Source organism: Callithrix jacchus, chromosome 12 (genome assembly GCF_049354715.1).
Source record: "Callithrix jacchus isolate 240 chromosome 12, calJac240_pri, whole genome shotgun sequence".
Classification (NCBI taxonomy): Eukaryota; Metazoa; Chordata; class Mammalia; order Primates; family Cebidae; genus Callithrix; species Callithrix jacchus.
Genome location: NC_133513.1, coordinates 96,509,001 through 96,535,870, shown reverse-complemented (window position 1 = coordinate 96,535,870; position 26,870 = coordinate 96,509,001). Strand labels below are relative to the sequence as shown.

The following is a 26,870-nucleotide window of genomic DNA, read 5'->3' as shown; positions in this document are numbered from 1 at the left end:
CAAGTCCAACCCCTCCTTCCATCCCCTGGCTCTGCCCACGGTTCAGGGCCCCAGCATCATCCTACTCTGGACAATCGTTCCAGCCTCCATCCCCCTCCGTAGGGCTGCCAGGCTGGCCTCTGCCTGACTCACCCCTGTAGCTCCTGTGGCTCCCCAGCACCTCAGGATAAACTTGACCCCCACTTTGGGGATTATTTAAGGTCCTCTGTGAACTGGCCCCAGCTCTTGTATCTGGCCTCACTTTCCATAACCCCCCACCCCATGTACCTATGCTCCATGCACACAAGCCAGGTGTGTTCTAGAACATGGCACATCACATGTCCATTGTTCTTTGAACATTTTCCCTCTCCTAGAGTACCTCTCCCCGACACTGGTCCCACAAACACTCCCACCTCCCCTTCAGCCCCCAGCTCAGAGGAGCCTTTCCTCTGAGATCATCCCAATGCCCCGAGGTGGAATAGACCTACCCTCTCCAAGGCTGTCCAGCCAGTCCTCTGTGCAGCCCCAGCCTGGCAGCCGTGGCAGGCCCTTCCCACACTGTGAGCACCCTGAGGGCAGACAGGTATCTTTTTCTCTCTAGATCTTACCATCTGATAAGGTGGTCACTCCCTAGTGCTAAAGTAGATTCCATGAAGAAAGGAAAAAAAAAGGGAGAGGAGAAGGGAGGGAAAATGAAAGCCTGGAGCTGATGGTGCGGGCTCTTTTTTCTGCTCCCATCTGCTCCTCTCCAGGCCTCAGCTCTGAGGTCACCCTCCCAGCCACAGTGCCACAGGTCCCTGTGGACCCAGTGGGACCCAAAGGTGACAGACTGCCTGGCCGTGACCTCGAAGCACCAGCGGGGCCCTCCTTGTTCCTGCAGTACTATTTGGCAGCACCAGCCTGTGCTCACTCAAGCAGAAAGAGCCAAGAAGCCACGAAGCCAGGTGTGTCCTGGAACAGGGGGGAGCCAGAGTGCAGGGTCTTATCTGACCATCTTCCCTGGAGGCAGCAGAAGAGCATCTGCCTGCCCACAGCCACCTCACTGCAGGACTACAGGGAGGAGGGGCAGAAAACCTTGCGCCTGGCTCCCTCCCAGCTTCTCCCGGATTAAAGCAGCGGGGGACAGAGTGCCTCCAGCTCATTTGCATAAACCATTTATAGCAGCGTCTTCAAACCCGTGCCTTCCAAGAAGAAAAAAGCCCATTGCAATTGCCTGTGGCTTCCCAGTCTGTCGTTTTCCCTTCTTTTTCGTTTTTTGTTGTAATGACAGGAAGCTGTGCGCAAGAGAAATCTCTGCCCTGGCTGTTCTTGGCAGCAGAGGGAGCTGTGCTTTCCCTCCAAATTGAATGAGAATGATAGCAGCCATCCCCTGGGTGTCAGTGACTTACAGTTTGCAAAGCCTGTAAGCACTCATGAACTGTTTCAGGCTTCCCAGGAAGCACAGGAGGTAGCTATTGCCAGACCCCGTTTTACAGATGAGAAAACCAAAGCTGAAAGAAAGTAAATGACTTGTCTAAGCCACAAAAAACTAGTAAGTGACTGTAATGGACATGGTGGCTGATGCCCAACATCAATCTACACCACCCCAAGACAACAGCAGTCCTCAGCCCTGGTTGCACATCAGCATCACCTAAGGAAGTAATAAAATTACTGGTACAGTCAATTGTGGTAGCTCACACCTGTAATCCTAGCTCTTTGGGAGGCTGAAGTAGGAGGATCACTGGAGCCCAAGAGTTTGAGACCAGTCTGGGCAGCATAGCAAGACCCAGTCCCTAAAAAAAAAGTTAAAAATTAGCTGGGCATGGTGGTACATGTCTGTAGTCCCAGTTATTCAGGAGGCTGAGGTGGGAGGGTTGCTTTAGCCCAGGAGGTCAAAGCTGCAGTGAGCAGAAATCACACCACTGTATTCCAGCCTGGGCAAGCCCCTGTCTCAAAAAAAAAAAAAAAAAAATTGCTGACACCCAGTATCTACACTAGACCAATTCACAGAGAAATTCGAAGTGTGGTGCCCAGCTCCCCAGGCAGTTCTCACATGGAGCCAGGGTGCCATCCCCCGGCGTAAGCCAATCATGATTGTTCCAGTCCCCTTCCCAGTGACAGCATCAAGAATGACCATGTGACCCACTTCTAGCCAATGAGGCATAGATTTCCCACAGTGGAAAATCTGCTGGAACCCCTCTGAGGAAGGGATCCTTGCTCCACAGAAAAGCAGCAGAACAGAGGGACCGTTCTCCTTTCTCTAGATATCATTGTGTCCGGCTGCAATTCCTGGGACTGCCATGGCCATGTCACTACTGGTCTACAAGGAAGCCAACCCAAGGATGGCAGAGTAGAGAGATGGGAAGAACCTCATCATAGAGCCTTGATTCAACCAGCCCTGAAACCCACCCACCTTGGGACATCCTGTTTTCTGCTTAGTACAGCTACATACTGCTTAAGCCAGTCCAGGCCAGCATTTGCTATTCGCAACAGATAGGCCTGAGACAACAGCAATCCACCTTCCCATGTCTCTCACCCCAGTCATCCCCATGTCATCTGGGAAAATGGGCTTCTGGATCTTACACTGCGAGGTGCACACTTGACCGAGGGCCCCAGCTATGGAGCTCTGAATTCCATCCCCATGTCTACTCCAAGGTAACGCTTCCCACAGCTGACCCCAGCTGGTGATGCAGTGAGGCAGGGATACTAAGGCAGGCCCATTCCAGGGAGATGTGGGACGCCACTGGCCAGGGCCTGTGGCTCTGGCTGGACGACACCCCAAGGCTTTGCAGAACTTTTCTTAGAATTGCGCTATAGTCTGATATGCTCCCACCAAACTTCCTCCCCTTCTTACCCCTCTCCTTCGCTCAGGGTCCCACTTGCACGGAGGTCTGATGGCTTCCCCAGACTCCCCCAGCTTCCTCCTTATTTTTCCTCACATAGGCATTTCCCCTGATTATGTATGTACGTAGGCATGTATGTATGTATATTTAATCCTCTCTTAATGTCTACTTAACCTGTCTAACACATGACCTGTATTACCTCATGCCTGGACTACCATGAAAGCCTCCCAAGTGGCCTACCCACCTATGTGTCCCCTCCACCCATCCCTAATCCTTGAGACACAAACCATGCTACTCCCCACCTCAAAAGCCTCCAACAGTTTCTTATTTCTTTTCTTTTCTTTTTTTTTAAAGATGGGGTTTCACCATGATGGCCAGGCTGGTCTTGAACTCCTGACCTCAGGTGATCCGCCTACCTCGGCTTCCCAAAATGCTAGGATTACAGGCATGAGCCACCACGCCCGGCCTCTTATTTCTTATACTATCAAGTTCAATTACTTCTGCCTTTCTTCATAAGCAGTACTGACCCTGACCTGCCCTACCAGCCAACTCTGGCAGAAGACTGAAATCCATCCCTGTTGTTTCACTTATGTGCCTAGAGGGCATCCCCATGTGGGAGCAATCCTGGCCATTTGCAGCACAGAAATGATTGACATGGGCCATGCCCAGTGAATACTGGAGCTGTCCTAAGTCTGAGTACCAATTCCACCCCTTTCTACAGATGTTCCTCAATGACAAAGCCTCCCTCAGCCTCCCCTCCCTTCATCCCCAAAGGAATATTTAATAAGAAAAATACATTTTAAGGGGAGGAAGGCAGCAAATCACACTGCCATGTGTGTACCTATGCAACAATCTTGCCTGTTCTTCACATGTACCCCCAAACCTAAAATGCAATAATATATGTATTAAAATAAAAATAAATAAAATAAACAAATAAATTAAAAAAAAGAAAAATACATTTTATACACAAATCACCCTCCATCAACAAGAAGAGAATCCTCTAAAGACGGTTATGATAATGAAAATGATTCTTACTCATACTGATAATGATATTAAGCAGAAGATGATAAAGTTAAAGATGGTGGTAGTGTTGGAGAAAAAAGTCATGATAAAAATAAATGTGAAGACGGGCTGCAGTGGCTCACGCCTGTAATCCCAGCACTTTGGGAGGCCTAGGTGAGCAGATCACTTGAGGACAGGAGTTCGAGACCAGCCTGGCCAATATGGTAAAACCCTGTCTCTACTAAAAATACAAAAATCAGGCTGGGCACAGTGGCTCATGCCTGTAATCCCAGCACTTTGGGAGGCCAAGGTGGGAGGTCAGGAGTTAGAGACCACCCTGGCCAACCTGGTTAAACTCTACCAAAACTACAAAAATTAGCCGGGTGTGGTGACAGGCGCTGTAATCCCAGCTACTCAGGAGGCTGAGGCAGGAGAATTGCTTAAACCAGGGAGGCGGAGGTTGCAATGAGCCCAGATCACGCCACTGCATTCCATCCTTGGCTACAAGAGCAAGACTCTGACTCAAAATGATATAAATAATACAAAAATTAGCTGGGTGTGGTGGTGCATGCTTGTAGTCCTAGCTACTCGGGAGGCTGAGGCAATGGTTGAACCCAGGAGGTAGAGGTTAAACCCAGGAGGTAGAGGTTGCAGTGAGCAGAGATCAGGCCACTGAACTCCAGCCTGGAAAAAAGAGCAAGACTCCATCTCAAAAAAAAAAGTGTGAATGTAAAAGAAAATTTTAGAAGTGTGAAAAGCAGAAAAACAGGGGTTAAAATGTTCTCCCACTGTGATCTCAAGGATCTAAGCATATATGCAGTACAGCTGACTTGCTCCTGATGCACTGTTATGTTAACCAACTGTGTCTGTTAGGAATTGCATTTGGTTGCTAGTAACAAAAAAACAGAAATAACATCACTTTTAAAATATTTTAAGTGTTTTCTCTAACATAGGAAAAGTCTACAGGTACACAGACATAGCTAGTGTGGCAGCTCTGTAATTATGAGAGACCTGGGCTTCTTTCATCTTTCGACCCCATCCTCCACATGTCACTGCAAAGTTGCTTCATAGTCTGAAATAACTGCTGAAGCTCCAGCCAGCTTGCCCACATTCCAGTCAGGAAACAGAACACAGAAAACCAAAACCAAAGGACATACATTAGCTGCCTGCCCGCTCTTTAAAGGAGCCTTAATCAAAGTCCACCCACCAATTCCAATTTGCATCTCATTGACCAGAATGTAGTCACATGCCTATACCAAGCTGAACAAGAAGCTGAAATATGTGATCTTTTCATCAGACACCTTGCCCCTTCAAGTTAAAAACAGGGTCCTCAGCCATATGATGGCTCCATTTCCTCTGGAGAGCATTCTAATTGATGCTCTTAGTACATGGAATCTTCAAAGCTGGGGGTGTCTTCCCTGGTGTCCCCACACACCCCTTTACTCCCTCACATGAGAACTGCACACCCAACATGAGAAGCTGTGGTGTCCCTAAACTTGATGACAGGTTGGTATTCCAGGAAACCGTGATTTATTTAAATAGGACATAAAAAGTATTAAAAGTCTCTCTTAAGAGAATGAACCCTCCCTCTGCTCCCTCCGCCCCTCCCTCCCTCCCTTCCTTCCTCCCTTCCTTCCTTTCCTCTTTCTCTCCCTGTTTCCTTTTTCTTGCTGATTTTATGCAAAGGGCTAGCATTCTCATCACTCTTTTTTCAGGTTTAATCCTTATTTTAATAAAGTTTTCAAGCAAAAAGTAAAAAAAAAGAATGAAAAGATTAGCCATAGACAGGGAGAAATTCATTGCAAAGCACATATCTAATAGAGAATCCAGAATATATAAACAATTCTTAAAACTCGAAAATAAGAAAACGACCTAATGAAAAATAATGGGCAAAAATGTAGACAGACACTTCACCAAAGTAAATATGCAAATGGCAAATAAGCACATGAAAAAATGTTCATTGGCTGGGTGCAGTGGCTCATGCCTGTAATTCCAGCAATTTGGGAGGCCAAAGTAAGAGGATTGCTCGAGCCAAGGAGTTCAAGACCACCCTGGGCAACATCGAAAAACCCCATCTCTACAAAAAGTTCAAAATCAGCCAACTGTAGTGGCATATGCCTGTAGTCCCAGCTACTCAGGAGGCTGTGGTGGGAGAATTGCTTGAGCCTGGGAGGTCAAGGCTACAGTGAGCTGTGATTTTACCACTGCACTCCAGCCTGGGTAACAGCACAAGATCCTGTCTCAAAAAAAAAAAAAGAAACAAAAAAGAAAAAATTCTCCAAAAACTTTGGTTTGTTGGTTTGTTCATTTGTTTTGAGACAGAATCTCACTCTGTCTCCCAGGCTGGAGTGCAATGCCACTATCTCTGCTCACTGCAACCTCTGCCTCCCAGGCGCAAGCGATTCTCCTGCCTCAGCCTCCTGAGTAGCTAGGATTACAGACATGCACCACCACGCCTACCTAATTTTTGTATTTTTAGTAGAAACAAGGTTTCACCATGTTGGTCAGGCTGATCATGAACTCCTGACTTCAGGTGATCTGCCAGCCTCCGCCTCCCAAAGTGCTGAAACTACTCAGAAGACCCAGGCACGACAATCGCTTGAACCCAGGAAGTGAAGGTTGCAGTGAGCCAAGATCGCACCACTGCACTCCAGCCTGGGTGACAGAGCGAGACTCTGTCTCAAATAAAAAAATATATAGATTATTGATACACACCATAGCATGCATGAATCGCAAAGTAATTATGCTGAATGAAAGAAGCTACAGAAAGAGTCCATACTGTACCATTCCCGTTATATAGAACTCTAAAAACTGTAAACTAATCTATAGTGACAGAAAGCAGCTGGTGGTTACTTGATTATGGCAGGGGCGGGGGTGCAGCAGGGAGGAGTAGGAGAGGGGAATTACTTAAGGCACAAGGGAACTTGTGAGGGTGATGGAAATGTCCACTAACTTCATGGTGCTGATGATTTCACAGGTACATGCATATGTCAAAACACATCAAACGGTGCATTTTAAATATGTGCAGTATATTTTTGTCATAGTTTAATAAAGGCATATTTTTAAACCTATTAAATGTGAGTGTGAGCTAGGCGAGGTGGTTCAAGCCTGTAATCCCAGCACTTTGGGAGGCCAAGATGGGCAGATTGCTTGAGCTCAGATGGGCAGATTGCTTGAGCTCAGGAGTTCAAGACCACCCTGGGCAACATGGTGAATGAAACCTCATCTCTACAAAAAATATAAAAATTAGCCGGGCATAGTGGTGTGCACCTGTGGTCCCAGCTACTCCAGAGGCTGAAGTAGGAAGATCACCTCAGCCCAGGAGGTTGCAGTGAGCCATGATCACACCACTGCACTCCAGCCTGGGTGACACACCTAGACTCTGTCTCAAAAAATATATATGTAAGAGTGTGAGAGGAGGGGGTAGGGGAAAAAAGTGTTGCTTCTATAAAAGCTAAGATGAATCAGTTCCTCAAAAAATTAAAAATAGAATTACCATATGATCCAGCAATTCCACTTTGGGGTACATACCCAAAAGAACAGAAAGCAGGGACTTGGACTTGAACAGAATTCATAAACCTGTGTTCGTGGTAGCATTTTTCACAATAACCAAAACATGGAAGCAACCCAAATGTTCACTGACTGATGAATGGAAAAGCAAAATGTGGCGCAGACAACAATGGAATATCATTCAACCTTAAAAAAGAAAGAGTTTCTAATATATGCCAAAACAAGAATGAATTTTGAGGACATTATGCTAAGTGAAATAAGCAAGTCACAAAAAAACCAAATACTGTATGATTCCACTTATCTGAGATACCGAGAGTACTCAAATTCACAGAGACGGAAAGTAGTATGGTGCTTGCCTGGGGTTGGGGGCAGTGGGAAATGGAAGCTACTGTTTAATGGGTAAAGGGTGCCAGTTTGGAAAAATGAACAAAGTGCTGGAGATGGATGGTGCCAATGGTTGCAAAATAACACATATACTTAATGCCACTGAACCGTACACTTCACAAATGGTTAGGACAGTTAAATTAAATGTTTAAGGGCTGGGTGCCGTGGCTCATGCCTGTAATCCCAGCACTTTGGAAGGCTGAGGCAGGCAGATGATGAGGTCGGGAGTTTGAGACCAGCCTGGCCAACGTAGTGAAACCCTGTCTCTTTAAAAAAAAAAAAAAAGTTAAATATTTAAGTTTTATGTTATGTTTATTTTACCCCAATTATTTTTTTAAGTACAAAAACTAACTTGAAAGCTTTAGAAAGATGCCCTAAAGGATGGTCCATTAAAAATGCTATCATAGGCGGGGGGCAGGGGGGCGGGAGGGACAGTAGCTCACAACTATAATCCCAGCACTGAGGCTGAGGCAGACAGATTACCTGAGGTCAAGAGTTCAAGATCAGTCTGACAAATATGGTGAAACCCCGTCTCTACTAAAAATACAAAAAAATGAGCTGGGTGTGGTGGTGCACGCCTGTAATCCCAGCTACTTGGGAGCCTGAGGCAGGAGGATTGCTTAAGCCCAGAAGACAGAGGTTTGCAGTGAGCCGGGATCATGTCACTCACTCCAGCCTGGCCAACAGATAGAGATTCTATATCAAAAAAAAAAGTTATCATACTCAGGAGTAGAAGAAGACTGGAACCCTCTAGTGTTCCTACCCATCACAAAGACAGCCAAAACAATAAATAAACAAATATATATATTTATATATTTTTTTTTAGACAAAGTTTCACTCTTGTCACCCAGGCTGTAGTGCAATGGCGCAATTTTGGCTAACTGCAACCTCCACCTCCTGAGTTCAAGAGCTTCTCCTGCCTTAGCCTCCAGAGTAGCTGGAATTACAGGTGCCCACTACCATACCCAGCTAATTTTTGTATTTTTAGTAGGGACAGAGTTTTCGCCATGTTGGCCAGGCTGCTCCCAAACTCCTGACCTCAGGTGATGCACCTGCTTCGGCCTCCCAAACTGCTGGGGTTACGGGAATGAGCCACAGGGCCCAGCCAACAATATTTTAATAAAAATAACTGAGGGAGAGTGCCAGAGTTCATCGGATGAGTAACAGAAACTTGGGATGGCTACACAGAGAACAGAAGAAAATGCTGGGACTTTACCACTCCATTCCCCAACCAGGACCAGCTGGGAACCAGGAGGTAAGCAAGAGAGTGCCAGCAACCCCCATCAACACCTTTGCCACTTACAGAGCTCACCACTGTGGTCCCCTGCAATTCTTACAGGCATAAGATCAGCTGACAAAGCTGCCTGGAGTCCACAGAGCAGTGGTCCTCCAAAGAAGAAGCCAACACTGCACCAGCCCCCTCTGTGGCCCATCTGGCTACTCTGCTATGCCATCTCAGAATTGGAACAACAGCTGGAGCACATCTTGCTGCCGGGGTGAGTCACCATGGGTCCCCTTCATCCCTGAAGCTAAGCCACCCTAAGCCATCCCAGCCTAGTAGCCCAATATCCCCAAGCCAAGCTGCCAGCAGCTATTACACCCTTCCCTGCAGGGCCAGGCAGAGGTAGAGCCACTCCACCTACCCCTCCTCCAGCCCCCGTGGGCCAGAGCCTAACCAGTTCCCTAGGTACCTTGCCTCCTAAACACAGTACCTTGGCTGCTCAGGACAGTCACTTCTCTCTGGTGCCTTAGTTGAAGGAGTGCCTTACATCCCAGAAAACACTACCTTGGCCACCTGAAGCAGTCACTCACCCAGTGTCTAAGCTAAAGTGGTGCCCTGCATCCCAGGGAAACAGCTCCTTGGCTACCCAGGACAATCATGTCCCCTATCACCCCCAAGGCATGAGTCGAAGCAGCACCCCACGCTGGCCAAGATGAGCAACTGTGCATCCCAGGACTGAGCTGACCTAGTACCCCGTGTCCCAGGGAAATAGAGGTGTGGCTGAACTGAGACATCCCGCCCTACAGGCCAAACAACCCTAGTACTCCATTTCCCCAGAGCTGGGCTAGCCACTCTAGAGCCTGAGCTGCTGACATACTCCTCTCCCTGGGGAGTAAAGTCATCACTGTGCTGTTCCTTGCCCCCTCAGTGCCCAAATGACAGCTGTGCTCCACCTTTCTGGGATACTTGCTGCTGCTACACCTGGCATCACACAGTCTGGAATACTGCCAAGCCCCACAATTCCTTGTTCTAGAGTCAAACTACACAATGCCTCATACCCTGGGACCTGAGTTGCTGTTGAACCTTATTGGCTCAAGTTCCTGAATTGCAGCCAAATGCTGTTTCCCAGGCCCAAATCTTTAGAGCACTTCTTCCCAGGAATCAGACAAGTACTGTGCCCTGTCCCTCCTAGAAGTAGAATCACAGGTACAACCCAGCTTATGGGTCTGAGCTGGTAGGGGGTGCCTCGGAGTCATAGATGCTGGCTCTGTGGGCAACATACATCCAACCTTGCCACAGAGAGCAAAGCTGCACCCCATGACCCAGGTGGCACAATAGGCTTACAAGACCCTGAGCCTAGGACCCCAGCCCCGCAGCCACTCTAAGCACCTGCACCTGAGCCCAGGGCTGCTGCATATGCTTGTAGGCCATGTCAAACTTGATACCAAGAGAGATCCCCTTGGCTAAGTCTTCCCCTTACAGGTTAAATGAGAATAGGAGGCCCTCACGTGATATTAATAACCTATGATGCCACTGCACCTAGGCCTAGGCTAAGGGGGTGCCCATAGTTATCGCTGATGTTCAGTGCAGCTGAAGAAGATGCACAGAGACTATGTCACTGGACCAATCCAGAAACAGAGTCATCACACTCTTCCCAACTGGCATACAACAATCCAACTGCAGATAAAAACCTTTCTCTACAAAAGCTATACTAAAAAAATTTGGAAGAGAGGATTGATCCACTAGATGTACAGGTATCAATGTGGGGATGTGGGGACACAAGAAACTCAAAAATAAAAAAAAAATGACACCACCAAAGGAACATAATAACTCTCTAGTAAGAGACCCATATGGGAAGGAAATCCTCAAATTCAAGAAAGGGAATTAAAAAAGGGGTCTTAAGGAAATCAACAAGGTACAAAAAAAAAAAAAAATACAGATAGACAATATAACAAAAATCAGGAAAACAATTCACAGTGTGAAAGAGAAATTCAACAGAGATAGAAATAATTTTAAAAGAACCAAACAGAAGTCCTGCAGTCGAAAAGTTTGATGAACAAAATAAAAAATGCAATAGAGAGCTTCAACAGCCCTTGATCAAGTGGAAGAAAGATTCTTTAAATTCGAAAGATAGGTCATTTGAAATTACCCAGTCAGACAAAAAAAAGAAATTAGAACAAAAAAGTCAATAAAAATTACAAGACTTATGAGACACTATTAAGCAATCAAATATTTGTATTATAGGAGTTTTAAAAGGAGAAGAGAAGGAAACCTATTTAATGAAATCATAGCTGAAAACTTATTAAGTCTGGGGAAAATTAATTCAAGAAAGATGTTCAGAAAAAATGAAAAAAGTCTGGGGAAAGATATGGACATCCAGATCAAGGAAACTCAAAGATTCCCAAAGATTTAACCAAAAAAGGCCCTCCCTGAGGCCATTATAGTCAAATTGTCAAAAGTCAAAGACAAGGAGAATTCACAGAGAAAAGAGATGGATAAAGATATTCCACTGAAATAACAGTTGGGAACTTCAACACCTTACTCTTGGCATTGGATAGATCATCTAGATAGGAAATCAACAAGGAAACATTAAGTTTAAACTGCACTGTGTACAGGCATTTACAGAACATTTCATCAAACAGTTGCAGAATACATATTTTATCAGCACATGAAACATTATGCAGGATAGACCACATTTCACGGCACAAAAGGAGTCTCTAAAAAAAAGAAGAAAACAAAAAGACAGAGAATTCTAAAATCAGCAAGAGATATATCTATTAGACTAAGAGCAGATTTCTCCACAGAAACCTTACAGGCCAGTAGAGAATGGGATGATACAGTCAAAGTGCTAAAAGAAAATAATCATCAGCCAAGAATAACATATCCAGCAAAGCTATCCTTAATTTCTGAAGGAAATTTGCTTCCCACACAAGCAAAAACTGAAAGAATTCATCACCACTAGACTAGACTTATAAGAAATGTTCAATGGAGTCCTACATCTGGAAGCAAAAAGACAATCATCACTATCATGAAAACACATAAAAGTGTAAAACTCACTGATAGAGCAAATACAAAGGAGAAAAAGAATCAAACCTTATCACTACCCAAAAAAAAAAAAACCCAAACCACAATGATAAACAGTAAGAGAGAAAAAATACACAAAATAATCAGAAAACAATTAACAAATTGGCAAGAGTAAGTCCTCACCTATCAACAATGACCTTGAATGTAAACAGATTAAATTCCTCCATTTAAAAGATATACACTACCTGAATGGATAAGAAAATAAATGATTTAATTATATGCTACCTACAAGAAACTCACTTCACCTGTAAAGACATATATAGACTGAAAATGAAGGGATGAATGAAGATATTCCATGAAAACAGAAACCAAAATTGGCAGAAAAAGCTATGTTTATATCAGATAAAGCAGACTTTAAGTCAAAATGCTAAATAGAGACAAAGAAGGTCATTATATAATGATAAAGGGATTAATTCAGCAAGAAGATATAACAATCAAAAATTATACATGCCAAATAATGGAGCACCCAGATATATAAAGCAGAAATTATTAGATCTAAAGGGAGAGATAAAGACCAGGCTCTATGCCTCCCAGTGGCCTCCCTTACAGTGGCTCAGGCCTATAATCCCAGCACTTTGGGAGACTGAGGTAAGAGGTTACTTGAGGCCAGAAGTTCGAGACCAGCCTGGGCAACATAGTGAGTCTTCATCTCTACTAAAAAAAAAAAAAAAAAAAAAAAAAGCCAGGCATGGTATATGCCCTCAGGAGGCTGAGGCAGGAAGATAACTTGAGCCCAGGAGTTTAAGGTTGCAGTGAGCTAGGATCATACTACTGCACTTCACTCTAGGCAATAAAATGAGACCCTGTCTAAAAAAAAAGTGGGGGCCAGGCATGGTGGCTCACATCTGTAATCCCAGCACTTTGGGAGGCCAAGGCAGGAGGGTAGCTTGAGGCCAGGAGTTCAAGACCAGCGTGGGCAACATAGCAAGACTCCACCTCTAATAAATAAAAATATATTTAAAAAAAAAAGTAAAGCTAAAACCCAATGCAATAATAGTTGGGGACTTTAACACCTTACTCTCGGCATATGATAGATCATCTAGATAGGATATCTACAAGGAAACATTAAATTTAAACTGCACTCTGCATAGGCATTTACAGAACATTTCATCAAACAGCTACAGAATACATATTATTTTTATCAGCACATGAAACATTATCTAGGATAGACCACATTTCAGTCCACAAAACAAGTCTCAACAATTCTAAAAGAACTGAAATCATGGCCAGGCATAGTGGCTCACGTCTGTAAACCCAGCACTTTGGGAGGCCAAGGCAGGTGGATTACATGAGGTCAGAAGTTTGAGACCATCCTGGCCAAGACATGAAACCCCATCTCTACTAATAATACAAAAGTTAGTTGGGTGTGGTGGCACACATCTTTAATCCCAGCTACCCAGAGGGCTGAAGCAGAAGAATTGCTTGAACCTGGGAGGCAGAGATTGCAGTGAGCCCAGATTGTGCCACTGCACTCCAGCCTGGGTGACAGAGCAAGACTCTTATCTCAAAAAAAGGAAAAAAAAAGAGTTGAAATCATATCATATCAACTATCATTTCTGATCACAATGAAATAAAACTAGAAATCAGTAATAAGAACTTATGAATTTGTACAAATACATGAAATTAAATAACATGCTCCTGAACAATCAATGGTTCATTACAGGAATTAGGAAGAAAATTTTAAAATGTCTTGAAAAGTATAAAAATAGAAACATGGCCAGGCATGGTGACTCATGCCTGTAATCCCAGCACATTGGGAGGTCGAGATGGGCAGATCATTTGAGGTCAGGAGTTCAACACCAGCCTAGCTAACATGGTGAAACCCTGACCCTGTTTCTGCTAAAAATACCAAAAAAAAAAAAAAAATTAGCCAGGCATGGTGGTGCATGCCTGTAATCCCAGCTATTTGGGAGGCTGAGACAGGAGAATCACTTGAACCTGGGAGACAGAAGTTGCAGTGAGCCAAGATCACACCATTGCATATCAGCTTGGGCAGCAAGAGCGAAACTCCGTCTTAAAATAAATAAATAAATAAAATAGAAACATAACAAAGCAAAACCTATAGGATACAGCAAAAACAATATTAAGAGGAAAGTTTATAGGAATAAACAAATACAGTAAAAAATAATCTAGTGAAGCATGTCCAGGCACTAGAAAAGAAAAAACAAACAGAATGCAAAATTAGTAGCATAAAAGGAATAGTAAAGACCAGAGTAGAAATAAAATAAATTGAGACTAAAAAAAAATACAAAAGATCAACAAAAAGTTGGGGGTTTTCAATAGGATAAACATAATTGACAAGGCATTAGCTAGACTAACCAAGAAAAAAGATAAAAGACCCAAATACATAAAATCAGAAATATAAAAACAGACATTACAACTGATACCACAGAGGCTGTTCTGTCTGTAGAGAAGCCACTCTTTTGTTTCTTTACTTCTCTAATAAACTTGCTTTCACTTTACTCTGTAGACTCACCCCAAATTTTTTCTTGCATAAGATCCAAGAACCCTCTCTTGGGGTCTGAATTGGGACCACTTTCCAGTAACATCTTCCATGGTGAACCACAAAGGGATGATACTGAAGAGACCCCTGACCCAAAGAAAATAGATCACAGCATCAATCGATCAACTTCAGAGTGAAGAACACTTTTCAATTATTTACAGCGTTTAGCAATTGAGTAAAGAATCCTCCTGTAAGCAAAATTGGAGCATATTTCCTTCTCTCTGCTTGATTTCTCCAGAATTTGGAAACTATTTGTGAGTATTCTTAACTTATGGCAATACAATTATTTACAAAAGTGGAATAAGCAACTGTTTTCTTTTGTAACAGAAGACAGTTGGAGACTAGTTCTTTTACCAAGGCTATGACTGGAATGGCATTCTTTCAGATATAAACAGATTCCTTTAAGGAATAAAATCTCCTTGGGAAAACTAGCCTCATATCTTGTCTACACAGTCCCTGTACAGGGTTCCTCACCTGTGGTAAGTATAGAATGTCATTTTTCTAACAGGCTTAGGAGTGAGAGTCCCCCCTTCCCCCACAAATTACCTTGGGATCTTGAGAGGAGAGAAATATATCCATTTCATACAAGTATTTGCAGTCATAAACCAATGGCTCAGCTCAAGTCTTTAAAAAGTCTAATCCAGCCAGGCACAGTGGCTCACGCCTGTAATCCCAGGACTTTAGGAGGCCAAAGCAGGTGGATCACAAGGTTAGGAGTTCAAGACCAGCCTGACCAACATGGTGAAACCCCGTCTCTACTAAAAATACAAAAATTAGCTAGTGGTGGTGGCAGGTGCCCATAGTCTCAGCTACTCATAAGGCTGAGGAAGGAGAATTGCTTGAACCCAGGAGGCAGAGGTTGGAGTGAGCCAAGATCATGCTACTGCACTGCAGCCTGGGTGACAGAGTGAGACTCCAAAGTCAACTTTAAAAGGTGCTTATATAGCAAATAATTATTCTTGCTACACTTGATACAAATAATCAAGCCAATTATAATAAGACTAAAGCTTATTTTGAAAACAAAACCATGATTTGCTTTAATAAAAATGAAGACTGGAGAGAGAAAATTTGTGTTTCAAAAACTATGGTACACCTGTTATTAGATTCTAGTCTTATCTGTTATTAGATTCTAGTCTTATCTGTTGCAATTTAGACTAACTCTGCTTATTCCTGTGAACCAATCAGTGATCTCTGACTGCTGCTCAGAAGAAACAAGAGGAATAGGTAATATAAAAATCCAGGTCAGTATTCTAATTCTGGGCATATATTGGAATCGACTAGCAACCCCAAATCAGCTTGGTTCCAACCCTTGCCCAGTTCCTGGAAAGCCTTGTCATTTAGTTTATTTGGAATACTTTTACTTACATTGATGTACTGTTGTGAAACATATTGCTGTTGTACTCTGTGTAGAAATGCAGGATAAGCCTACTCAACATTTTCTTAAAATGAACACTTATTAATCTTCCTCATATCACCTTTTGTCAGAAGTCAGAGTTATAAATGACCCTCATCATACCAACATTGTCTTTCTTCTTTTTTTTTTTTTTAGACGGAGTCTCACTCTGTTGCTCAGGCTGGAGTGCACTGGACCACCTTGGCTCACTGCAACCTCCACCTCCCAGATTCAAGCAATTCTCCTGCCTCAGACTCCTGAGTAGCTGGGACTACAGGCATACACCACCACGATTGGCTAATTTTTGTATTTTTTTCTTTTTTTTTTCTTTTTGAGACAGAGTCTTGCTCTGTCACCCAGACTGGAGTGCAATGGTGTAATCTTGGCTCACTACACCCTCCACCTCCCAAGTTCAAGGGATTCTCCTGCCTCAGCCTCCCAAGTAGCTGGAATTACAGGCGCCTGCTACCACACCCAGCTAATTTTTGTATTTTTAGTAGAGACGGGGTTACAGTAGGTTGGCCAGGCTGGTCTCAAACACCTGACCTCAAGTGATCCACCCTCGTCAGCTTCAAAAGTACTGGGATTAAAGGAATGAGCCACCATGCCCAACCTAATTTTTGTGTTTTTAGTAGAGACAGGATTTCACCATGTTGGCCAGGCTGATTTCGAACTCCTGACCCAGGTGATCAGTCCACCTCAGCCTCCCAAAGTGCTGGATTACAGGCGTGAGCTACCACACCCAGTCTTTATACCAACATTTCCTGACTGAGCTCCTCTCTAAATACAAGAGGCCGTTATAGACAGAACATCATCACCCTATTCAGCCTGCAGAAGTTAGAGAAGATGGATATTCATCCCTCTACAATCCAAAGGATTAAGGGTTCCCTTGTAAAAGCGAGGGGAAAATATGTCAGAGGTGTTCAAACCAGAGTGACTCCATCTTCAACAGGGCCTAGGTAAAATGATGGACTGCATGCCAGGAGATTAGGTATTCTTCATCACAGGATAAGATAGGGGATCACAAGATACAAGTCACAAAGACCCTGCTGATAAAACAAGATGCAACAGGCCAGGCTCAGTGACTCATGCCTGTAATCCCAGTACTCTGGGAGGCCAACATGGGCAGATCACTTGAGGTCAGGAGTTCAAGACCAGCCTGACCAACATGGTGAAGCCCTATCTCTACTAAAAATGTAAAAATTAGCCAGGCATGGTGGTGCACGCCTGTAATCCTAGCTACTTGAAAGGCCGAGGCAGGAGAATCGCTTGAACGTGGGAATGGCGTTTGCAGTGAGCCAAGATTGTGTCACTGCACTCCAGCCTGGGCAACAGAGTAAGACTGTCTCAAAAAAAAAGATTCAATAAAAGAAGCCAGCCAGCCAAAACCCACCAAAACCATGATAGCAATGAAAGTGCCAATAGCATACTAAAAAGACACTCCCACCAGTGCCATAACAGTTTACAAATGCCATGGCAACATCCCTAAGTCATCCTATATCATAAAGGGAAAAGGAACTCTCAGTTCCAAAAATTCTCTGCCCCTTTCCTGGAAAACTCAAATAATCCTTTCCTTGTTTAGTATATGATAAAAAATAACCATAAAAATAGCCAACTAGGTACCCTCAGAGCTGCTTTGCCTATGCTCTGTCTCTGCCTATTCTTTACTTCTCTAATAAACTTGCTTTTACTAAAAAATAAAATAAAATAAATTTTAAAAACCAGTGATACCACAGAAATACAAAGGATAATTAGAGACTATTACAAACAACTATACACAAACAAATTAGAAAACCTAGTGGCTATAGCCCGGCATTCGTATGCAGAAAAAAAATTTTTTTTAAAGAAAACCTAGCAGAAATTGAGAAATTCCTGGACACATGAAACCTACCTACCAAGATTGAACCAAGAAAAAAATACAAAACCAGAGCAGACTAATTCCAAGTAAGAAGATTGAATCTGTAATAAGTCTTCCAGCAAAGAAAAGCACAGGATCTGATGGCCTCACTGCTGAATTTTACCAAACATCTGAAGAAAAACTGATGCCAATTCTTCTCAAATGCTTCCAGAAAATTAAAGAGGAAAAAATTCTTCCAAACTCATTCAATGAGGCCAGCATTACCCTATACAAAAACCAGACAAGTACACAACAGAAAAAAAAGAAAACTACTGGCCAATATCCCCAGTAAATACAGAAGCAAAATACTGGTCAACAAAATACTGGTCAACCAAATTTAGCAGCACATCAAAAAGGTGATTCACCACTATCAAGCAGAATTTATCTCAGGGATACAACATACACAAATCAATAAACATGATACAACACATCAACAGAATGAAGGACAAAAACCATATGATCATCTCAATAGATGCACAAAAAGTACTTGATAAAATTCAGCATCCCTTCATGATAAAAAAACTCTCAACAAGTTAGGTATAGAAGGACTATAAGTCAACACAATAAAGCCCACATAGCACAAAATTATAGCCAACATTATACTGAAAGGGGATAATTTGAAAGCTTTTTCTCCAAGATCTGAAACAAGACAAGAATGCCCACTATTACCACTTTTATTCACCACAGTAGTGAAAGTACTAGCCACAGCAATTAAGGAAGAGAAGAACAAAGAGCGTCCATATTAGACAACAAGAAGTCAACTCGTCCCTGTAGCAGATAAACTATCTTATACATAGAAAAACAAAGACTCACCAGGCATGGTGGCTCACACCTGTAATACCAGTACTATAGGAGGACTAGGCGGGAGGATCACTTGAGGTCAGGAGTTTCAGACCATCCTGGCCAACATGGCGAAACCCCATCTCTACTGAAAATACAAAAAGTTGCCCGGCATTATAGTGCAAGCCTGTAATCCCAGCTAATCGGGTGGCTGAGGCAGGAGAATAGTTTGAACCTGGGAGGAGGAGGTTACAGTGAACCAAGGTAGTGCCACTGCACTCTAGCCTGAACAGCAGAGTGAGAGTCCATCTCAAAAAAGCAAACAAACAAGAGAAAAACAAAAAACTCCACAAAAAAACTCTTAGAACTAATAAATGAATTCAGTACAGTTGCAGAATAAAAAATCAACATACAAAAATCAGCAGCATTTCTATACACCGAAAACAAACTAGTGGAAAAAGAAACCAGTAAAGCAATCCCATTTACAACAGCTACAAAAAAATATATCTAGGAATAAATTTATCCCAGGAAGTGAAAGATCTCTATAATAAGAACTATAAAACACTGATGAAGAAAATTGAAGAGGACACAAAAAATCGAAAGACATCCATGTTTATGGATTAAAAGAATTAATATTGTGAACATGACCAGACCACCCAAAGCAATCTACAGATTCAATGCAATTCCTATCAAAATACCAAAGACATCCTTCACCAAAATAGAAAAAAAATCCTAAAAATTGTGCGGACACCCCCCAAATAGTCAAAGCAATCCTGAGTGAAAAGGACAAAGCTGGACATACCACACTACCAGACCTCAAAATATATTAAAAAGACCAAAACAGAACGGCACTGGCATAAAAACAGACACACAAATCAATGGAACAGAATAGGAAATCCAGAAATAAACCCATGAATTTACAGCAGACTGATTTTCAATAAAGGTGACAAGAATATTCACTGGGGATGGGACAGTCTTTTCAATAAACGGTGCTAGGAAAACTGGATATCCGTATGCAGAAAAATGAAAACTTCACCCGTATCTCTCATCATATATAAAAATTAACTCAAAATTGGTTAAAGACTTAAATGTAAGACCCAAAACTATAAAACTACTAGAAGAAAACATAGAAGAAATGCTTCAGGACTTTGGTCCGGACAAAGATTTTATAAAGAAAAGCTCAAAAGCACAGGCAACAAAAGCAAAAGTAGACAAATGGAATTGTATTAAACAAAAAAGTTTCTGCACAGCAAAAGAAAAAATCAACAGAGTGACGAGATCACCTGCAGAATGGGAGAAAATAATTGCAAGCTATTCATCTGACGAGGGGTTAATATCCACAATATACAATGAACTCAGACAGCTCAACAGCAAAAAACAAACAAACAAAAATCCTCCAATTAAAAAAATGGGCAAATGAGTTGAACAGATATCTCTCAAAAGAAGGCAGAAAAAAACCAACAAGTATATTTTTTAAAATGTTCAGCATCACTAATCATCAGGGATATGCAAATCAAAACGACAATGAAACATCATTGCACCCCAGTTATAGTGGTCATTATCAAAAAAACAAAAAGTAGCAAATGCTGGCAAGGAGGTAGAGAAAGGGGAACTCTTTCTGCAGATGGGAATGTAAATTAGTACAGCCATTATGGAAAACAGTATCAAGGTTCCTCAGAAAAACTAAAAACAGAACTACCACATGATCCAGCAATCCTGCTACTAGGTATATATCCAAAGGAAAGGAAATCACTATGTCAAAGAGCTGCACGCCCATGTTTGTTGGAGCACTCTTCATAACAGCCAAGATGTGAAATCAACCTAAGTATCGATCAGCAAGTGAATGGATAAAGACAATGCAGCATATATATACATAATGTAATACTATTTAGCCATTTAAAAAATGAAATTCTGTCATTCATGACACTATGAATGAGCTCCCAGGACATTATGTTATTAAAATAAGCCAGGTACAGAAAGATAAATACCAAATGTTCTCATTCATATGTGGAAGCAAAAAAAGTTGTTCTCATAGAAGTAGAGAGTAGAATAGTAACCACAGGCAGGGAAAAGGATGGGGGAGAGGGATGACTAAGGGTTGGTTAACAGATTCAGAAGCATAGCTAGATAGGAGGGATAAGTGCTAGTGTTCTATAGCACTATAGGGTGACTATAACTAACAATGATTTATTTTCTTTTTCTTTTTCTTGAAACAAGGTCTTGTTGGGTCACCCAGGCTGGAGTGCAATGGTGCCATCGTCTCTCACTGCAGCCTTGAACTCTTGAACTCAAGGGATCCTTCCACCTTGGCCTCCAGAGTAGCTGGGACTACAGGCATGTGTCAACATATCTGGCAATTTTTTTTACTTTTTGTAGAGATGTGAATCTCACTACGTTGCCCATGCTGGTCTCAAACCCCTAGCTTCGAGCGATCTTCATGTTGGGATTACAAGCTTGAGCCACCACGCCTGGCCCTGTATATTTTCAAATAGCTAAGCGAATGGATTTGAATATTCCCAACACAAAGAAATGATAAGTGTTTGAGTTGATACACGTGTTAATGACTCTGATTTGATTATAACACATTGAATACATGTATCAAAATATCACACTGTACCCCATACAATGTACAATTATTATGTGACAATTAAAAATAAGAAAGGCCAAGAAATACTTTCAAATTATATACAGGCAAGACAACTATAAAATCCTCAGAAAAAAAAACTGAAGGATTTTGCCCCCAAATTAATTCAAAAGCATCTTTAGGCTCCTGTTGCCCTTCAAAGCAGCCAAAACTGACAACTGGAGAGAGTGCTTTAGGAGACTTCCTACAAGAGACAGTCAGAGAATTCCAACCAGAGGATCGTGGCTCTGCATCAAGACACCGACTAGTAAATGCAAATTCATATGTTTTGGTGAAAATATTTTTGTATATATCATTTCACACTATTCCTCACATTAATGGTTCACCTAACAAATCAATAATGCTTCATTCTAATTGCATGAGACAAAGAGGACTTCTTTTTTTTTGAGATGAAGTTTTGCTCTTGTTGCCCAGGCTGGAGTGCAATGGCGCGGTCTCGGCTCACTGCAACCTCCGCCTCCCAGGTTCAAGTGATTCTCATGCCTCAGCTTCCCTTCCTGGGATTACAGGCCTGCGCCACTATGCCTGGCTAATTTTTTTTTTTTTTTTTAGTACAGACAGGGTTTCTCCATGTTGGTCAGGCTGGTCTCGAACTCCCAACCTCAGGTGATCCACCTGCCTCGGACTCTCAAAATGCTGGGATTACAGGCATGAGCCACCATCCCTGGCAAGAGGACTCCTAAGAACATAAAAATGAAGACCCAGAAAAAAACACACCAAGTGTTGATGTTAATCATTTAAAAGTGAGTTCTGATTCTTTCCTTCCTGTGTTCTTGGATTTTCCTAAAAGTATGTATTATAAAAATTTAAAGCAATAAACTGTTTTCAAAGCAACTATCTGGGCCATGAGCAGTGGCTCGCGCATGTTATCCCAGCACATTGGGAGGCCAAAGTGGGAGGATCATTGAGGCCAGGAGTTTGAGACCAGCCTGGGGTCTTTTTTTTTTTTTTTTTTTGAGATGGGGTCTCACTCTGTCACCCAGGCTGGAGTGGTGCAGTGGTGCAATCTCGGCTCACTGCAACCTTCGCTTCCTGGCCTCAAATGATCCTTCTACCTCAGCCTCCCAAGTAGCTGGGACCACAGATGCACACCACCACACGCAGCTAACTTTTTTATATTTTTGTAGAGACAGTGTTTTGCCATGTTGCTCAGGCTGGTTTCAAACTCCTGGGCTCAAGTGATCCATCCACCTGCTTTGGCCTCCTAAAGTACTGGGATTACAGGCATGAACCCTTGCACCCAGCCCAAGCACGCTTCTTAAATGTGTTTCAAACGTGTTCCTTCCTCTCTTGGACCACATCTGTAGTTCAGGCTTCAGCATCTCTCCTGTAGACAACTTCACTCCTGTCATATTGTCTCCCAACTTGTCCCTCTTAACTCCATCCTCCACAGGGCAACCAGCGTGATCTTTCCAAAAAACAAGTTTAAAACTTCCACAGCTCCCACTGCCAGAGACGCCTAGGATCTGTGTGAACACTAGTTCATTCGTCATCCACTTTCACTTTCACGGCTGAGCTAAATGTTGCACTGGGTGGTGGCTTGTTCTTGGCAACAAGATGATCTTTTGTAAATGAGTGTCTCACTGACCTTGCAGAAGCGAAAGTTTACTATACCTTTATAAACAGCCTTGGCTAATGTACTAGCATGACTGCTAAAAGAGCAGGGACTGGAATTTTCATAGTAAACAATGCAGGATCTCCTGCCCCAATTTCCCCAGCACCAGGGGCCTTCTAGTTAGGATTCCCCAGGCCCACACTTTCTAACACCTCTCTTTCCTTTTCCAGCCCCTACTGGTCAGTTACAGCTTCCTATGCTCCAGGTGTGTGTTTCCTGTGAAAAGAATAAGTAAGTGAGAAGTTCTTTTAAAGGATGTGAAGTGGGGAACCTCCTCTAGAAAGAATATATAAACCACACACTTGATGTTTCTTTTTTTCTTTTTTTTTTTTTTTTGAGACAGAGTCTTGCTTTGTTGCCCAGGCTGGAGTGTAATGGTGTGATCTTGGCTCGTTGCAACCTCCACTTCCCAGGCTCAAGAGATTCTCCTGCCTCAGCCTCCTGAGTAGCTGGGATTACAGGTGCATGCCACCACATCTGGCTAATTTTTATATTTTTAGTAGAGACAGGGTTTCACCATGTCGGTCAGGCCAGGCTTGAACTCCTGATCTCAGGTGATCCACTCTCCTTGGCCTCCCAAACTACTGGGATTATAGACATGAGCCACTGTGCCCAGCCTGGTGCTTCTTTAGTAGAGGACTGAGATAGAGCTAAGGTCACAGGTGGCAAGGTGGTAGGGGTGGGAGGCTGTCCAGAGAGAGCTCCAAGGCTGGCCTGAGGCACCTTGGGTTAAGCACACCTGGGTCAGTGGCCCCAGGCATGCATGATTCCTGCCCTACTCCTTATCCTATTTATGGGGTCCTTAGGGTCCCTGGGTTGTAAAGTTGCTGCCCCAAATTAATAGCCCAGCTAATAAGTGTCAGAGTCAAGGTTTGAACCCAAGATCTGCCTCTCAAGCTCACTCCCTTGCCACAGTGCCGGATGCTACTCCCTCTGTTCCCCACCAGCCCTGCCCTCTCTGGGGAGGTGGGGATCTGAACAGGAGGACTTCCCTAGACAAACTTTTGGGTCTGAGGGGCCAGACCCTGAAGACTCAGGAGTCTGGAGTGAAGAGAAGCCCAGGGGCAGATGGTCCAGGCTGAGGCAGGAGGGGTCAGAGAGCAAAAGCCTCATGGAGAGTCCACACCCTGTTTGACAAGAAAGAGGAGCCCGGGCACAGAGAAGGATAGTAACCAGCCTAGGGACACAGTCCATGGCAGGTAAGAAATGCTCCCTGACTCAGTTCATCCAGGGGATATCCTGGGAGAGGTGCAAAAAAAAAAAGAAAAAAAAACTGAGTCTCTGGGACAGATCGGGGAGACCAAGGCCAAAATCACACTGACAGCAGCGGGGTCAGGGCCAGACCCACCTCTCCCAGCCGCCTGGCCACCTCTCCCTCTCCTCTCACCACCCCTTCCTCTTTTCCCACAGCCCTCCCCTGGCCTCCCTGACCCAGGCCTCACACTAGGCTGCCCCAAGCTGCAGCCCACTCCAGCCTGATTCATCGGCACCCCTGCGCTCCCACCCCCATCCTCACCGGTTCCTAGGCTAGAGGCGCCCTGGCCCCACAGTATGGAGGTCTAGAACCCAGGGCCCCTGGTCCCCTGGTTCTCAGACCTCTAACTGCTTCAACTTGCCCTATGAGTCTGAGTAGGTCCCTGGTCCTCTCTGAGCCTGTTTCTCCTCCGTGAACTGACAGAGTTGGACATGGCCCCAGACACTCTCCATCCCTGAGGCACTAGGCGTGGCTTAAGGCTGTCTGTGAACCTGGCAGGGCCTGAGATATCCCAGGGATAGCCTCTGTGCCACAGGCACCTTGGTGACCCTTTGAGAGGCCACTCAGGCCACACCCTGGGGCAAGGCCCACTGGGGCCTCCTCAAAGCCCCTAGTGCCTCCCAGTGAAAAACAATGAATTTCATTCCAAATAAGGGAACTACAGCAAAGTTGTCTGCCACGGCCCAGTTCCGGCTGGTTTATGTTAGCTGGACAAGACTAAACAGACCTTCACATTCCCAGTAGTGAGCACTAGAAATGAAAATGTGCCTGCTTGTCTCTGGAGCACTGGGGCAAGGGAGAGGTCGGTGTTCCCCTGAGGCCTCCCGAGAGGCTCAGCAGACCTGAGGGCTGCTGGGGAGGGCACTGGGAAGCAAGCGAGGCTTCAGCAAGCTACAAAGCAGGGTGGGCACTGGGTGATGGCAGCCACAGTGGCCTGGGGAGGGGGCATAGGTGGAGAGGAGCAGGGGGCTCCTTTATGTCGCAGAGGTGGGAATGCGACAGGGAACCAGACAATGGAAAGGTAGAGGGAAAGAGAGACGCAGAGAAGGAGTGAGGCAGTCAGTGATGAGAAGACCCTAGAAGCCCCCACCACCTGCCTTGACTGGGAGGCCAGGAAGGAGGGGAGAGAGGAGAGAAGGGACCCAGCCACTTCCTGGACAACAAAGCACCTGGTTCCCAGCCCTGCTCCTGCCTCCCTCTGTGTGGACACAACTAGCTTGTGATAAGAATTTAATTATTTACAAAACAGAGACAGGAAGCAAGACTGCCCTCCAGCTTTCCCACACAAGCCTCCCTCCACACATAGCTGCCCTCGAGCCCAGCCCAACCCTGCGGGCGTTGGGGGGACTGCCAAGCACCACAGCTCCCATCCTGTCTCTGCTTGTTTGTTTGGTAGAGATGAGGTTTCCCCATGTCACCCAGGTAGGTCTTGAACTCTTGGGCTCAAGCAATCTGCCAGCCGCAGCCTCCTATAGTGCTGGGATTGCAGGCATGAGCCACCTCACCCAGCCACAGTTCCCATATTATAAACGACTAAACTAACACTGGGAGGAACAGGGAAGTGCCCAGCCCAAGGTCACCCATCTGTGGCTGGCAGAGCCAGGACCAGTGGTCCCCACAGCGTCTGAGTCCTGCGAGTTGGCCCCACAGCCTTAGGCCACACTGTCACTGGTCAGCCTTGATTCATGGCCACACACAGGTGGCTCCATCACCTCCCTCAGCTCCTTGTCCACTCCCAAGAGAAAGTCTCTGTCTGTCCATCCAAACTTCTCCACGATTCTTCAAAGCAAACCCTTCCTCCTGGAAGTTCTCCCTGATTCCATTCAGCCTAACTGACCACCCTCTCCTCTTACCTCTGACCTCCCTCTGCCCCAGTGATCAGCAGCACAAGTTCTATGAGGGCAGAACTATGTCTGTCCCCAGAGCCTGGCACAAGGCCTGACACCTGAAGAGCACCCAAAGAACATCTGTGCCATCCATGAATGAATGAGTGAATAAATGAATGAATGAATGAATGAATGAAGCAATGGTTCCATCTTGCTCTTGTCTGGGCCCCAGAGCCTTATATTCAGAAAATGTCATTTCAACAGAGAACTAACTGGATGTGGCTGTGGCAGCCCTGAAGAGCCCATAGAAGAAAAGTTTGAATTCCCCAGAATCAGTCCATTCTTGCCTTCATTCCAAAACATAGTTGAGTGCCTACTGTGTGCGACAGGCACTGTTGGTGGTGATACGGCAGTAAGCAAAAGAGACAGTAAATGATACAGACAAGCAAACAGGCCTGCCAGCTGGTGTGATCAGTGTGACGATGGTGGAGCCCAGGGCAGCCAGAGGGGGACAGCAGCAGCCATCTAACCCAGCCAGTGGTTGAGGAAGGTTTCCTAGAGTAGGCGAAGCTAAGCCAAGACCTGAAGGATGAGCCCAACAATGGCAACCATAGCTAATATTTATTATGCTTTTGTTACTAGTCAAGCATTACCTCAAATAGGGAATTAGGGCATGGAGAAGTTAAGCTGTGAGGCCCAGGGAGCAGAGACAAAGTCCAATTCCAGAGCCTATGCCCCAGCCACAGCGCATTCTATCCTGCCTGCCTTTCCTCTTCCCTCCTTGCACCCCAGGTTCCCCCAGATGCTGCTGGGGAATTCCAGAGGCCTCTGGGCTGCACCAGCATCAGCATGTGGTTGGGTTTCCATAGCCCAGTGGGACCCCCAGGCCTCTCAGCCTCTCAGGTTCCATGGGCAGGCCAAGAGAGGGGACCTGGGGGTCCCTGCAGACCCAGA

At 44.5% G+C, this 26,870-nt stretch overlaps 1 protein-coding gene across 6 annotated transcripts in view; it reads right to left on the bottom strand.

Moving 5' to 3' along the window:
• Positions 1-26,870, bottom strand: part of NEURL1 (neuralized E3 ubiquitin protein ligase 1) — a 92,512-nt gene that overhangs the window by 47,492 nt on the left and 18,150 nt on the right. Inside the window, exons 1-2 of one of the 6 annotated variants that reach the window (XM_035268980.3) lie at positions 890-1,136; positions 468-548 (exon numbers count right to left, since the gene is read on the bottom strand). The exons of 3 other annotated variants lie outside the window; for them this stretch is intronic. In XM_035268980.3, coding sequence (XP_035124871.1) covers positions 468-548; positions 890-1,127 — 319 coding nt within the window. In that variant the 5' untranslated portion in view covers positions 1,128-1,136. Of the gene's footprint in view, positions 1-467; positions 1,137-14,479 lie in introns of those variants that run through there. 2 more of the 6 variants (XM_035268983.3, XM_078346426.1) reach the window with 2 other exon arrangements.